Source organism: Chanos chanos, chromosome 5, assembly GCF_902362185.1.
Source record: "Chanos chanos chromosome 5, fChaCha1.1, whole genome shotgun sequence".
Taxonomy (NCBI): Eukaryota; Metazoa; Chordata; class Actinopteri; order Gonorynchiformes; family Chanidae; genus Chanos; species Chanos chanos.
In genome coordinates, this window is record NC_044499.1 from 41324643 (window position 1) to 41339758 (window position 15116).

At 41.8% G+C, this 15116-nt stretch overlaps 1 protein-coding gene across 1 annotated transcript; it reads right to left on the bottom strand.

Moving 5' to 3' along the window:
* Positions 1 to 1482: 1482 nt before the first annotated feature.
* top2a (DNA topoisomerase II alpha) lies at positions 1483 to 14561 on the bottom strand. The gene is made up of 35 exons (XM_030775035.1): positions 14535 to 14561; positions 13895 to 14041; positions 13497 to 13587; positions 13211 to 13274; positions 12964 to 13109; positions 12644 to 12741; positions 12291 to 12503; positions 11799 to 11972; positions 11602 to 11703; positions 11109 to 11246; positions 10738 to 10876; positions 10420 to 10577; positions 10104 to 10229; positions 9794 to 9904; positions 9536 to 9641; positions 9159 to 9268; positions 8945 to 9037; positions 8326 to 8440; positions 7674 to 7795; positions 7322 to 7470; positions 6843 to 7074; positions 6547 to 6681; positions 5982 to 6182; positions 5643 to 5838; positions 5293 to 5384; positions 5017 to 5157; positions 4845 to 4928; positions 4439 to 4643; positions 3974 to 4093; positions 3742 to 3894; positions 2757 to 2925; positions 2596 to 2651; positions 2321 to 2455; positions 1822 to 2057; positions 1483 to 1635 (listed from the first exon to the last, which is right to left on the bottom strand). Exons 1-35 carry the CDS (start codon positions 14559 to 14561, stop codon positions 1483 to 1485), a joined length of 4737 nt encoding a protein of 1578 aa, XP_030630895.1.
* Positions 14562 to 15116: the final 555 nt, after the last annotated feature.

The window sequence follows — 15116 nt, forward strand, 5'->3', positions numbered from 1 at the left end:
CCACATGAAAGTCAACCACCTTACAGATTTCCATGATCAAACAGAATCCAGTCCATTACCGTCAATACCGCCGGTATCAGAATGAAAACGAATGAAAAGATAGTGTCGGAAAAACTCAATGAACTGTGCAATATGTATCTTCAATATGAGCTGTTAGATATGCCGACAGTAAAACTTCTGCATATGGGACGAGAAGTTCTGTGTTTAAACAAGACACTCCTTGCACACGCCAACTGGTACCCGAAAATAGTTTTTGGTGACACAGCGCAAAGGGCGATACTGTGGGGAAACAGGATCAGCGCGCGGAAATGCCTGTCATATCCTTATCAGAAATATCAAAGAAGTGAGCAAAATTAATGTTTATACAACTAGCTGCTTTCTTAATGAGCGTCTCAGACGGCTTCCCTAATTGCAGGAAATGTATCTATGAGCGCAGTACAAACCGGTAACCACAACTTGAAACAAACACCACGGATAGTCCATACTTCAGAAGAAACACCATACGTCTTAAACGACCTAGTCTGATAAATCCAACAGTGTTAGTCTACATTGCTCTTCATCTGAATGTTCAGTCATAACACTCCGCCTAAAATCTTCATTTCGACGAAGACAAAACTGAACATGAACGCACAGAAAATAAGTGAACGCCTTTGCAATACTCTGCAACCGAATAAAAGTCAGTAATAATACTTTTAAAATTATAAAAAGCCTCAAAATTGGGAAAGCCTTTACCTGTGGGGACCGACGAAATGTAAAGACTCCCTGAAGCCCTACTCGAGACTGTATCCAATTTGTTCGCATAATTATGAAACTGGAACCTATGTGAATCACTAAATCACGCACTGGGATTGAAACTTTACCTAAAATAGCAGTAGTTCCGATTACGGAAAAAAAACCACATTGATAGTCAGCCAAGACTCATGGGAACGAGTTAGGTTGTTGTTTTTGTTTTGTTTGTTTTTTTTCCTAATTATAACATAAGTTATGAGTGTTACGCCCAAATGTCACCACCAAGGAGTCCAACGAGTATGACTGCAAGCTTTATTCAAAAACAGTGAATACAAACGCTGAGAGACAGAAATAATATTTACATGACAGTACATAACAAGGACAAAACATGAAAAACGCGGTTAAAATGACATCAAAATGTAAACAAAATATTTTCTCTTCAAAGATGGACATTACTAACCATGGTTGGCCAACAGATCAAGTGTCTGCTCCCCAACTATTCTACCACCTGTTAAGGTTGTTTTTCTTGTTTTTTTTAAAAAAGGGCTTCTGAAAAATGCTGTACACATAAAAACTGTTTGAAAAATCAAATATTAGTAACATTACAGTCACATAATATGCATTCAAGTACTATCAATGCAGCATATCAGTGACAGGAGCTGTCTTTTGTGTATACGCGTTGTACAGTGCCTTTATTTAATTTCTTTGGGAACAATTTTTTTTTTTTAAATTGTGCATAGGAAGAATGGCTGCCTAAAAGCCAAAGTCGTCATCTGAGTCTGAGTCCAGGTTGTAGGTGACTGGCTTCCTGGAGCGCCCAGGTTTGACCTTAGGAGCCACAACCGGTGAGGTTAGCTCTTGGTCTGAGAGTGCAAAGCTTTCATCGTCCTCCCACTTCTTGGTTTTCTGGAAGATGAAGTTGCGTACATCAGTTACATCCGGTGAAATCAAAATGCAACTTGTATAGCGGTCGTAAATTGAGAGACAATATAATCGGACACATTATTTTCTAACTAAGACTGTGCTGTGAAGACAGGAGGTCAAACTGTTTGAGGCCCAAGCATCTATTGGAAATTCTCAATTTTGGCTTACCTTCCCCCCTTTGGTCTTTCCCTTGAGACGGTCCATTAGGTTACCGGAATCACTAGATGATTCGTCACTGTCAAGGGCAGGTTTCCTCTTACGATTGGCTGGCTGCTTAGCCACAACAGGAGCAGGAGCAGGAGCAGAGCTCTCAGATTCGCTAGAAGTTGTCATGGCAATAGCAGCTTTTTTGGAGGTGGACACAGACTTGGACAAAGCAGCCATGATGGAAGGCTGCTTAACATCTACATAAAAAAAAAAAAAAAAAAAAAAAAAAAAACCCAGACAGGCAAATAACAGTCAGGAAAGAGGAAACAAACGGATACACTGTATCATATCCCACTGTAACACTTAAGCGTGAATTAACAGTTTACAACAACTACTGAAAACATTTAAAAGACAGTCTTTCCAGAACCGACAAATTAGTCTTCTGATTCAAAACCATGTATTTCAGAGCACTGACAAAGAGATGTGTAACTACAATGCTATTCATGATATATTCTGGTACCTGTTCCTTTTTTCTTGGGAGCAGCTGGCTTCTTAGCTGTTGTCTTCTTGGCAGTTCCTTCATTTTGTTTCTTTGAAGTTGTTTCTTTCGGCTTGGGTGGTGGTTTGGATGAGATTACATCTTCATTGGGCTGAGCTGCATGCACAGATATAACAAGACTACTCTTAGTCTGAGGACCAGTCAAGAGACAGGTTTTACAAAGAACTGCCAAAAGCTTAAGTGTGCAAAGGTCAACATGATGACATTTGACATTATCAGTTTGAAAAGGCACTTACATCTGCTTTTCGGCACATCTTTTTCAGCCTTTGGTCTGCTCTTCACTACTTTTTTCCTAAAAGATTTTTTTAGGCAATTATAAATCTCAGTATGTTTCGAAGAGTGAAGAGTAAACTTAAGAAAACAGGAGAGAAACGGGGGAGGAAAGGCGAGGTCTTACGGGGGCTGGGGTGCAGGCGAGTCCAGATCACTGTCGGCTCCACCGCTGGGTTCAGGCACAAATTCATCATCTTCCTCCCCACTGCTGGCAGCTTTAGTCACTTTTCCACTCTTCCCCCAGTCCTCAAACTCATCCTCACTACTGGACAAGCTGTACTTAGTGGTAGCACCTAACAATACCACAGACAGAGAGACACGATGGTCTATGCAGGAGAGCCAGGGCAACAGCATATGGAGACAATATGTGATGTGTGATAAACATGCTGCATATACAGCTCTTTATGGTTGTACTTTAAGCAATGATACAAGTTTGTTGTGTTCCCCCTTTTAGTATCCGCCACTTCTTGACAAGCACAAAAGTCAGTCTTTGCGAATAGTTATCTCTTCTATAACTAAAGTATAGCCACACAACGGATGTGCTTCCCCTGTTTTAGTACCAAATTTTTCTGCTGCTCCACTTCCATTTTCTGCCTTGGCTGTTTCTTCAGGACTACTCATTTTAGTAGTTTGTTGCTTGACTGTTTCACATGGCTTGTGTTTCTCTTTGCCTTTCTGCTCATACCACTCTAGTTGTATCACCACACACAAGTTTACACACTGTAGACTGCACAAACTTTAGAGTAGGGGCTATTCCTCTGCTCAATGCTACCCTGGACACTTTCCTTTATAAATAGAGGTTGTTCTGATATCGCAGTCTTTTGCGACGTGTTTCTGGTGGAAATTCATTAGACGACGACAATAAAAATATCATTTAATAAAAATACCTGCTCTCACCCAGTGTACTAACAACCAGCATTTTATATCAAGAGCTTTGAAAGCAAATTAAGGAATCAACAGGCACTAAGTTTGCATTGTGTGTGTTTAGAAAAAAAAAAAAGAGAGAGAGAGAGAGAGAGAGATCGGCGAGAGTTCTGGAATGTGACTGAGTGAGAGATATATTGAAAGAGAAAATAACTGTGTGTGTAATCAAAAAAGAAAGTCCTCACTCTTCAGCTGACGCTTGGGTCTTTCTTTGGGTGCAACCTCGATGGCCTCTTCATCCCCATCTGAAGCTGAGTCTTCATCGTCAGACCAAGGATTCTTCTTCTGCTTCTTCGCAGGCTTAAATTGCAGGGTGGTCTGTTTTCCACTCTTTGCAGCTGAAAGACAGTAGTGATCATACTTTAATCAAACATAACTACATGAGCTAGTAATTGGACTGAATCTCTCTTTCTTTACCTGTCTCCTTGGCAGGCTCTTTCTTAGCTTTCTTGGTGAGTCGTGCAGCTAATCCCAGCTCTTTTCCACCATCTTTCTCTTCATCATCAAACTCCATCTTCATCACTACTCCCTCTTCCTCTGCCTAGAAATGCCAGGTAATAGAAAGCTGATTAACACACAAACAAACTTCGTCAGTCTCCTATGCATCTCAGATTTTGTTTCATGGATTGAGTGCAGAGTAGGTACATGAGTACCATGGACAAATCTAGATAGCATTTGCTTAGATCAAAGACCAGTGTTTACATACTGGTATCACATTTTTTCTTTGAAAAGATAGATACAGAGGTCGTTTTCATTAAATGAAAGTACAGCACCCTACATAAAGTGGGTGGCTAAACTCTTTAAATGTGGATTGTGATAGAAAAAAAACCCCTAAAAAATAGACGCAGTTGCACACAGAGACTCAGACCTTGGTGGATTTGCCTTTCCTCCCTAGGCCTTTCTTGCTGTCGGCTTTCTTGTTGGCCTGGTCCTTCATGGCGCTGGTGACGCGTGGGATGACTCGGCGGCCCTGAGGTGTGGGCATGGTCTCTTCTTTCACCTTAACCACCTTGGTCCGGCCTCCCTTCCCCTTCACCTGTGTCACCGCAACACCTGCTGCCTCCTGCCGCTCCTTCTCCTCAACACGCTGCATTCACACGCACACACAGTGAAAATTCTCAGTTACATCATTTCGTTGTGACTCATCACCAGTAGAGAGGCACACACACAGAGCCACATGGTCTCCCATTGCCAGGCCCCATTTGAGAACTGCATTCAAGACAACGTTGGTAAGTTATTACAATGCTTGTACTGTTGCTTGGAAAGACAAGTAAGAATTAGCATTAACCTCTAGCTCCTCGGTGAAAGCAGCCAGGTCCTCTCGCCACAGATCAGATGGGTTCTTCCTTTTCAGCGTATTCAGCTCAGTGAGCTAGAAAGAGAGAGGGAGAGAGTTTAAAACTGTACCACACGCAGATGGGCCAAAGAAACAAATGAATCACTGAGAACTGCTAGTTTACCTTATTGTCTCTCTGTTTGCAGAGTTCATCTTTCTTCTCTTTAGTGAGGAACCACATAGGCATGTTCAGCAGGTAGTTATAGTCTGGGCCTGAGGATTCTTCCTCCTTCTCCTCATCTTCCTCTCCCTCCTCCTCTTGATCCTAGTGGAGGAACATCAAAGAAGTGAAAATACTAGGATGAAAAACAACACTGAAATTGATTTTAAGAGGTTTATTCTCATGTGAGAAGCGTGTTATTTGGAGTTAATGGACTTGTTTTTGAGGAGCCTGGTTTACCTTCTCCTGAGCTTGTTTCCAGGCTTTTACAGGGTCAGAGTCATAGCCCATTTCCTGAAGCATGCGGATCAGCTCCTTCTTAGGCTTATTCTCTGAAAACAGGAGGACGGTGTTTGAGAACTTGAATGACTAATAACTAATACCTGCAGAAAATTTGTTTTCCCTACTTATACTGCTGTTGTGTTATTGACATGAATGTTACATCAAAAACAGAGGGCCAAAAAAGGAGAGGAATACAGGAACAAGAACGTTTCAGACTCCCTACAACATTATGTAATTCTGGATAAAGCACGTCATGGAAAATTTAACTGATGAGACAGGAAGAGGAGGGGGGGGTCTGAGATCCTCACCGATTACCAGAGTTCCCTGGATCTTCTCCAGAATGAATCTTGCCTGATTGGTCAGTTTGGCGCTCTCGGCTCCAAGCATACCCAGCAACCAATCCTTCCTCAGTTGGTAGTACTTCATTCTCAGCTCAAAGAAGTCCTTCAGGATGTCCTGCACTGACTCATACTTCTTCAGACTGCCCACATGGTCAAACAGGACCTGAGGAAAACATGATGAAAAAGGATAAAAAACCAAAATGGCCACAATCTCTCTCCAACTGCTCCCTAAGACTATTCAGAACTAGCGTGGTGATAAATTATGTATTTATTTGTCAAAGCTGATATGAGAGTGTGGGCGTTTACCATAGAGTTGCAGGTGAGGGGGTTCTGCAGCTTAAAAACCTTGTGGAGTCCTGCAGCCTCCACTTCTCTCAGTCTATCTTCAGTCATTGTGACCACGAAGCGTACAGTGGTGTCTGTGTGGTACTCCTTATAGTCAGTGATCAGTGGAGGAGCTTTATCTGAGCCGTTCAACATTACTTCCAGAACATTCTCTTTGTAGGTCTGAGAAAGAGACACATAACATTCCCAAGTATAGATGAGAAACTGGTGAGAAAAGCTATTAACAATTTTGATTCATGAACAACATTCCTATCATGCTAAATATCAACATAAGATGGATCTGACTCAAATACTTCTTCGTAAAATAGACTGTAACCCATAATTTACAGAAGAACTCGACATAAGCAAGACAAAGACACTTACATTAGCAGTATCACCAACTACAAAGAAATATTATTTCCTCTTAACCATGCTATCTAAAATAATAACAATAATAATAATAACAATAATAAAGCTCTTGTTCACTAGCTAATAACTCTATAAACTGTTTGTAGTCTTCTCACTCGGAGGGACAGCTCTGGCTTACCTGAGTCCAAGTTTTAACAGGCAGCTCAGAGATTTCAATGGTGGTCGAGTTGATGATGGCCACCTCTCCACTGTTAATGTATTGATTACTCATCACCTCCTCAATAGTGCCCTTAAAGCCCTTATAGCTGGGCAGCTGAAAAAGACAAGTGTCACAGTGAACCAATGCAATCACTGAACAGATACTCCAGCAAGTCATTCAACACTCAGACACTGATATTGTGTTGATATGTTTATAATCCTGTTATGGTCCACTATAGGATGTTCATTTATACACGTTCAACGGGGTTTCCTCACCATAGGTAGTGGTTCCTCTCCATTCAGCATGCGGTGGATGTTGTTGACAATCTCACGCACATCAAAGTTAGGGATGCGACTAGCCCAGCCAGTCCCAATTCCATCTGCACCATTTACCAGCACTGTGGGGATGATTGGAATGTACCACTCTGGCTCCACACGCAGATTGTCATCAAAGTTGTATTTGAGCAGGTTATCGTCCACAGCAGGGAAGAGCAGACGAGCCAGAGAACTGCAGCAGTGCAGTCAACGGTTAATATAAATACACTATACAACCTTCATGCAGCAAAGTTTAATGAGTCAATAACTGCAATGTCATCTGATTTGATCTCTTCTGCTGGGATGACGAATATTTATAGTGGACATACTGTATATGTGTCATCTTGTTGAGTGAATCTGTACAACTTTGTATAACTGTATAAATCTTACACTTCAGATACTGACAATTCGAATACAGTATCAAAAGAGAGGAGGCTGACCTGAGCATGGTGAAGATGTATCGAGGACTGGCAGAGTCTTTGCCACCATGGAGACGGGTGCCAAACTGACCCAGAGGTTGCAAAAGGTTCAAATTGTTGCTTCCCACAAAATTCTGAGCCAAACCAATAATTGTCATCATGAGAGACATCTAAGAAAACAGTGAAAGAGTAAGAGAGAGAGTGGAGAGACAGAAAAAGAGAGAGAGTTTAAACAATGGCCTTTCCATGTAAAATGACACAGATATGTACATGAACCTCACTGCACCCAAGTAGCATCACTGAGAAACTAATGGACTAATAGGCCCCTCTGGTCTCAGTGAGAGGCTTGTGTACAGACTCCATGGTCATTCACCTCTCCGTGATGATAGGCTGACATTTCAGCCACAGAACCAGCCAGCTGGGCCACCTTCACTTCACGCTTGTCATTCCGCTTAAAGCAGCAGAACAACACCTTCCTCTGACCAGGCTTCAACCCTGACACACACACACACATACAAAGAACACAGAGGGCTGTAAACAAAAACACTGTAAAAGACAAAGGACTATACAGATGTGGTTTTTTTTTTTTAAGATCACCACAACTTTGGGCACCATATAATACAAGAGATGTTCTCAACCCCAAAATAATTCATCAGGTTATAGTTATATATATATATACACACACACATTTCTTGAAGTAGTTTGTTGTTCATTCGATCAACAGAATGCTCTACACTCAGAGAGATTCATATGGCTGAAGACAACTCAAAGACAAAAACACTGGAACTGAATGAAAGTTGAGTGCAGAGTCTGTCTGTGCAGCCCATTATACATTAATTTATTCACCTGATGCACTGTACTGAGTTGGTTTTTCTCTGTCTGTTCAATCAATACTTGGTTTCTAAGCTCTCACATTTAATTGAAAAAGATGACTCGACAGTACTCAGGTCGGTCTTTTGGTCTCTCTCTCTCTAAATCTAAAATGACTATCGTCTGGAAATGTGTAAATCTCTTAAATCTCTCACCATCCACAAGGCAGGGAATGGAGCGCTCATTGTCAGAGTTGGAATACAAAACAAGTTCTTTGTTGACAAAGTCATGGTAGGACAGGTACTTTGTTTCCTGGCCATACAGGTACTCCTATGTAAGGAGGGAGAGAGAAACACACAACATGAGAGTGAACATGATTGAGTAACAAAAAAAATCAACACCTGACAGGTTGTAACAGTGTCACAGTTAGTTAATTAATTAGTATAAGATGATGTTCCAATCTGCATTATAGGGCTTTTTTTTCCCATCATTATGCTCTTAAATTTGTATGTCATTCACAGCCACACAGTAGCACTTACAACCACAGCACATGAGTTCAGTTTAGTCTGCTGTTTCATGTCAGCTTAGCTATGCACACATTGTATGTATGTATTCATTATGTAACTCTGTTTGGGGAAAAGTAAATATGTTCAATCTGTGTGGTTAAAACTTCATCATCTACTCTTAGAGCTCAGTTAAAGATACCAGCGTGGTGCTGTTCTAGATTTACATATTCAGTACAGGAGTATTCAGACACGGTTATGATAACAATGCCTGAAGGGACAGTGAGCTACTTTCAGAGCCAGGGTTAGTCTGAACCGGGTCATGGCTCACCTCAGGCAGGTTGTGTTCCCTACGCTGGCGTCTGTTGATCATGAAACTGGTAAGCCATTCCTTACGTTCCTCAATCTTTTTCTTACTAAAGGCCTAAGGAGAAAGAGAAGAGAGAAACAGAGAGAGAGAGATGAGAAGAGGTGTTAAGAGGGGGAAGACACAGTAAAGATATACTGATGAATTTTACAGCGGTCAGAAAGCCAGTGCTGTTTACCAGGGTGATTGCCTCATCGTCGGCAGGACCAGAATACTTAAAGGGGATGCGATGTCTCGCCATGTCAGAAAAATACTCTTTAGCCTCCTTTGAAGTGCTGGTACCCAAACCTGCACGGTGCACAGGACAGCAAAGAAATCACTTAAAAACATTCTCCTGAGTGGCAAACAGGGTACATCAAATCAGAACATGCCCGTGAGAATTTGAAGACCTACAAAAACAGAGACCCATCATTTTACTGTAAGAGTCTTAGATGCCACCACCTTAAAACCTTGTGCACAGAAAAACAAAAGCACATGTGTGCATTCAGGCCAACGTTGACAGTAGATTGGCTGCTTACGTTTGGAGTTGCACTACCACAGGTGTTTGGGACAAACCTTTGTAGTACTTGATTTTCCAGGATTTGTAGTTTGGCTGGTTGGCTTTCCACTCGTTAAACTCTGGGATACTGTAAAAGGACAGCTCCTGCTTCTTACTGGACACCTGTCAGAGGAGACCCAGGTATGTGGAGAGAGAAAGATGTGAAAGGAGAAACAGATGTTTAAAGATGGAGAAATCCCTCTTAAATGAAAGGAGCCAATTAAATCTCAAAGCAATCTAAATTCTCTCTCTCTCTCTCACACTCACACACACACCTTGATGATGGGAGTGATGAACTCCTCCAGGAAGTTGTGGTGTAGCAGGGAAGGCCAGTTATGATGGATGAAGTTAATCAGAAGACCTTTAATGTGAGATCCATCCTGATCCTAAACATGCCACACACAGTTAACATTCATCAATACAGCAAAGCACTCCAAAGCCGGATTACAACTCTACACTGAGGAAAATCTAGAGCATGACCAAAAAAAAAAAAAAACCCCACCAGGAACAAAAACATGACTGTCAGAAGGGCAGAGTAATCATTTAAATACCACATCGGTGAAAGTGATCATGACCAACGCTAACCTGATCTGTCATTATCATGAGCTTGCCATAGCGTAGGCTCTTCAGTGATTCAGGATCACTGTAGTTCTTGCGGTACTGCAGACCAAGGATCTTAATGATGTTGTTGATCTCAGCATTTTCCATTATCTGTGGAACAGAGACACCGAAGACTTACAATAAAGCTGGGACTTCGGCTTTACATCTCTCAAAGCAAACCAGCTTTGGCCTCGGTATTGTGCAAGGATAACGGCTAAATAAAGCAGTAACGCTCAAACTATAATCAATACTGTAGGGCCCCACTGAGGCTGTATAAACAGAGACTTGTCCGTGTACTCACTTGTTTGTGTGAAGCTTCCCGAACATTCAACATTTTACCACGGAGTGGGAAGACCCCATAGCGATCACGACCTACCACACCAAGTCCAGACACAGCTAAGGATTTAGCTGAGTCTCCCTCAGTGAGGATCAGCGTGCAGCCAGATGAATTCTTACCCCCTAGAGACAGAGAGAACATCATACACCGGATTTGGATGTGAGGAGTGTAAAGTGCATACTGTATCCTTCACAGAATTTTATAACTGTCACTGACAACCGATGTGTCTCTCTCAGTCCAGCAAATAAAAGTATAGGACAAGGGACTTTGTAAGCATCTTACCTGCATCGTTCGCATCATCCAGTTTGGGAACACCTTTTATCTTGGTGTGTTTTACAGCAGAACACTTCTTATTGAGTTGGGTCTGAGCCTTAAACTTCACCCAGTTCATTATGCTCTCCACAATACCACAGTTATTCACCTGGACATCAGAGACACAGGGGCAGACATATGTTCAGTTATACACAAAACTTAATTATGCATATCCAATATAATACAAACATTGGCAAGAGAAAGATCTAGATGGTGTTATTCTCTTAAAAAAAAAAAAAAGCATATGAAGACAGAAGTAAATGTGCTCAGAGCAAAAGAGGAAAAGAAACAGAAAACAGGGGAATCTCACGCAGGAGAAATACAGTGTTTCTCTGTCGCACCTGCTTGATGAACTTCTCACTGAGGGGGCAAGTGGAGCCAAAGCTCTTCTGCTGCAGCGTCATGTTTTCTTTGGTCTGAGAGTCAAAGCTGGGGTTCTCAATCAGACAGTTCACAAACAGCCACATGTGGTTCTTCACCTAGGGAGTCACAGACACAGACATACAGTAAGTGAATACACTGTGACAACTTGATGACAGCTGGTGAGAAAAAGTGTTTGAGCTGGACCATAAAAACAAAGACACAAAGAGAAGGATCATTGTGTCAGCAAATCATGCTGTTTTTGCTTTTTCAAAGCTATGCATCTTAGGAGAATACATACCTTTTGAACACAATGGCTTTGTTAATAAACAGTATAGTCAAGGGAAGGACACCACAATGTTGGACCTATTCCAGTTCATGACCACATTAGAACTATAACTACTTTTTTATTTTGAAAATTAGACAGAAACAGTGCTGCTTATCCACAGTATGGAGGAGTGAGTGTGGTTGTACCTGGAAGGGTTTGACTACCACTCCGGCCTTGTTCTTCTTCTTCACCACTTCTATGAGTTTAGACACCACCTGGTCTGCTACATAGTCTGTGTGTCGCCCACCCTAAGAGACAGGCATCCGTAGCAGGATTATTTAGTGTTACTGAGGAGAAGACTGCCCTGCCAGATACAAAATCAAGCGTGCGCTGCATGTCGTACCTTGGTTGTGGCAATGCTGTTGACAAAGCTAACTTGCTGGAAGCCCTTTTCACTCAGGGTCAGACACACTTCCCAGCGTTCGTTCACCGCTTCGTGCACCACAGTCAGTGGATTGCCCTGCTCATCCACTTTATCCTTCACATACAGGTCCACATAACTCCGAAAGCCATTTACCTAAGATCAAGTGATTCAGAGAAAGAAAGACAGAAATAAAGAAAATAAGCACGCTATGATCCCTCTTTGTGATATTAAGGTTTATTTGACACTTGAATTCAACCAAAAATCAAAAGATGAGCAGACACATTAGACTGCAGCTAATTTATAAAGGAATGAACAGGAGGCCTGCGATGGACTGGCGACCTGTCAAGGGTGTTTCCCTGCCTTTCGCCCAATGAGCGCTGGGATAGGCTCTAGCACCCCCACGAACCTAATCAGGCTAAGCGGCTTAGAAAATGAATGAATAAATGAATGAACAGGAAGCGGAGTACTCACAGGCAGCCTCTTGCCATTGAGGAAGACACGGACGCCTTTAGTTGAGCCAGCAATGTCATAGGCGCGTCTAGTCAACAAGGCGACGGTATCTCTGTCCAGAGCCTGCATCTTAAACTTACTCAGGTCTGGCTGGAAAGTGATGCAGGTAAAATCGTCTCCATCAAAGGGCTTGATCTTGCACTCACCAGCACGGCCCATGTTATCATACCATGTCTGTGCAGAGGAAAAGAGTACACCGCATCAATAATTGGTTTTTCATATTACCTAAAGAAAATGACTCATTTGCCATGACTGCATCAAATTCAGACAACACAAAGAAAATGAGCTGTGTAACCAGAATTTTTTGTCCTGACCTGTTTAAAAGAGTGTCTTGACTCTTTGCAAGCTGTCTCCACAGTGAACTTAGTACTGAAGATATTGCACAGTTTGGCACCATATCCGTTACGGCCACCTTAAATTATAGCGACAATAAAAAAGGCTCAGTGAAACTGTGAAAGAATAGAAGTGATGTGTTAAAAGGTTCCTAACCAACACTAGTAAAAGTATTTCAGAACAGCACTGACACACTCTCTCACTCAGCCCTGGGCTGTCTGGACTCCAAAACATAATTTCTATTCCATAACATTTATAGCAAGGAAGATGAGGTAAGGTGTACATAACACAAAGCCCTCACCTGTGACCTTTTTTTGGTCATCATCGTAATTACTGGAGGTCAAGAGTTGTCCAAAGATGAGAGCAGGAACAAAGACTTTCTCCACCTTGTGTTCCACCACAGGGATACCCTTCCCATTGTTCCACACGCTGATGGCGTTATTCTCACTGTGGCATTCAAACACAGCATTCCGTTCAGTTCCATTGCCTTTTTACAGCCATGTCTACACTGACCTTGGAACTGTGAAGTTACTTTCAATAATACTCACGAGTCAATGTTGACCTTGATGCAGTTCATGTTTTTGTCCCTCTGTTTGTTGTCAGCAGCATTCACTGAGGGGGAAAAGGATACAGAATAAAAGAAGGGAAATCGCGACACTGCCACAAACAATAATCGCTTTATAAAATGAGTGAATGACACCAAAGTTACATCTTAATACAATATTCAAACACAGCAACATTTCTCCCTTTCAAATGAACCATATAAAGGATGCCAGACTCTGCGTGCACATGTACAAATCCCACCTCCAGTGGTGCAGACACAATTCAACTCACCCAATATCTCATCAAAGATCTTGTAGAGGCCTGGCACAAAGGTGACGTCTCGACAGTTCATCCCAGCATCTTCATCATACACCCACATTTGCTGAAGGAAAACAACAGGAAAATATTTAGCACACAGGGATGCGTCAAGAGCAGAAAATACTTGAAAGGTGTGGGTTCCCCCCCCCCCAAACGGAGAAAGTACAAATAGGCAACATATCCATGCACAGTCTAGTCATTTATCCATGTTCAAACTGTCCTCATGCCTCCTATGAAATCCAAGTTGGTTATTTAAGAAATATTAAAAGAGAGTGACTGAAAGACAAAACAAAAAAACACCCACTCTTATAGTACAGGACTCTGTGCGTGCGTGCATGCATGCGTATGCAGGGTCAGAATGTGCTATTCACCTGAGTGACCGGCTCTACAGAACCAATGTAAGTGTCTGGCCGAAGCAGAATGTGCTCCAGCTGGGTCTTCTTCTGGTAGATCCGCTCTACAGACAAACGTTTCTCATCCTTCTTTGACTTAGCGAGAGCCTTGTTCTCAAAAAGAGTCTTAGTGGGGAGTGACGAAGTTAGACATACAGATTAATTTATACATGAAGCAACAGGTTACATGCATTTTTCTGACAAAGACTTGTGCACTTCATGGTTAATAAGGATGACAGTATCCATTATTGCACCTCAATAAAAGATGGAGAACTGATTTACTAATTACAAGGATGAACTGGAAATTCCTAATACTTATACTAAGTTTGAAAAAGAAAACACAGCGGGTAAATAACGGAGGCCCTCGCACAAATTTCATTCACTTTGGTGCCTCAGTTATTTTTGGTCCTGTCACGTGTCGACGTTTATTTTCAGAATTCAAGTTAAATGACAGATAGCTGATTAGCTTTGCTGTCTAAATCCGCACTGACATAATCGAACTACTAGAAATAACGCTAAATTATCAGAGGACACTGACATTTTGAAAAGACAGAAAGGTCACCCCAAAAACCATAAGAAAACAGAGGAGAAATTCCATCTTCAACAGTTCTGAATTTACCTTAAATGGTCCAGCCGTTTCAGCCATTGCTTCTCCTTAACGACGAACTAACAAGAGACGTGCACAAACAACAAACTTGTATTAAATTAACCGCGTTTGCTAATGTAGCTTTCTTGACGGAAGGGAATCGACTAAAACGAACGATACCTGGACGCGACTTTATTTTAAACTTAGAAAAAATCCATAAACGAGTATTTAACACGGTCCCTATTATTGTTAAGCTCACCAACTCTCTAAACCAGACCTCTATCAGTTCTCCGACTACTAACGCCTGTCTCTGTGATAGTTTTCTAACCTTTTTTAAAATTTCAAAAAAGACGCGATCTTCCCTCCCGCCAAGTGTGAAAGCCAATCACCGCGCAGAACGCGTAGTCTAGTTCAATTTTTGTCCAATGCTGTCAGATGTTCCACCCACGAGTACATAGAGACCAATAAAAACTCTACGTCGTGACAAAATCTGCCCTAAACGTTTTATAAGTTTAGGAAGTTTCTTCTTGTGCTTTTGTGGTACAGTTGCAGAAATTTCACCGACTTTAGCCATTTGAAAAATAGAACAAAATACCCTATGACATCATCATTTTT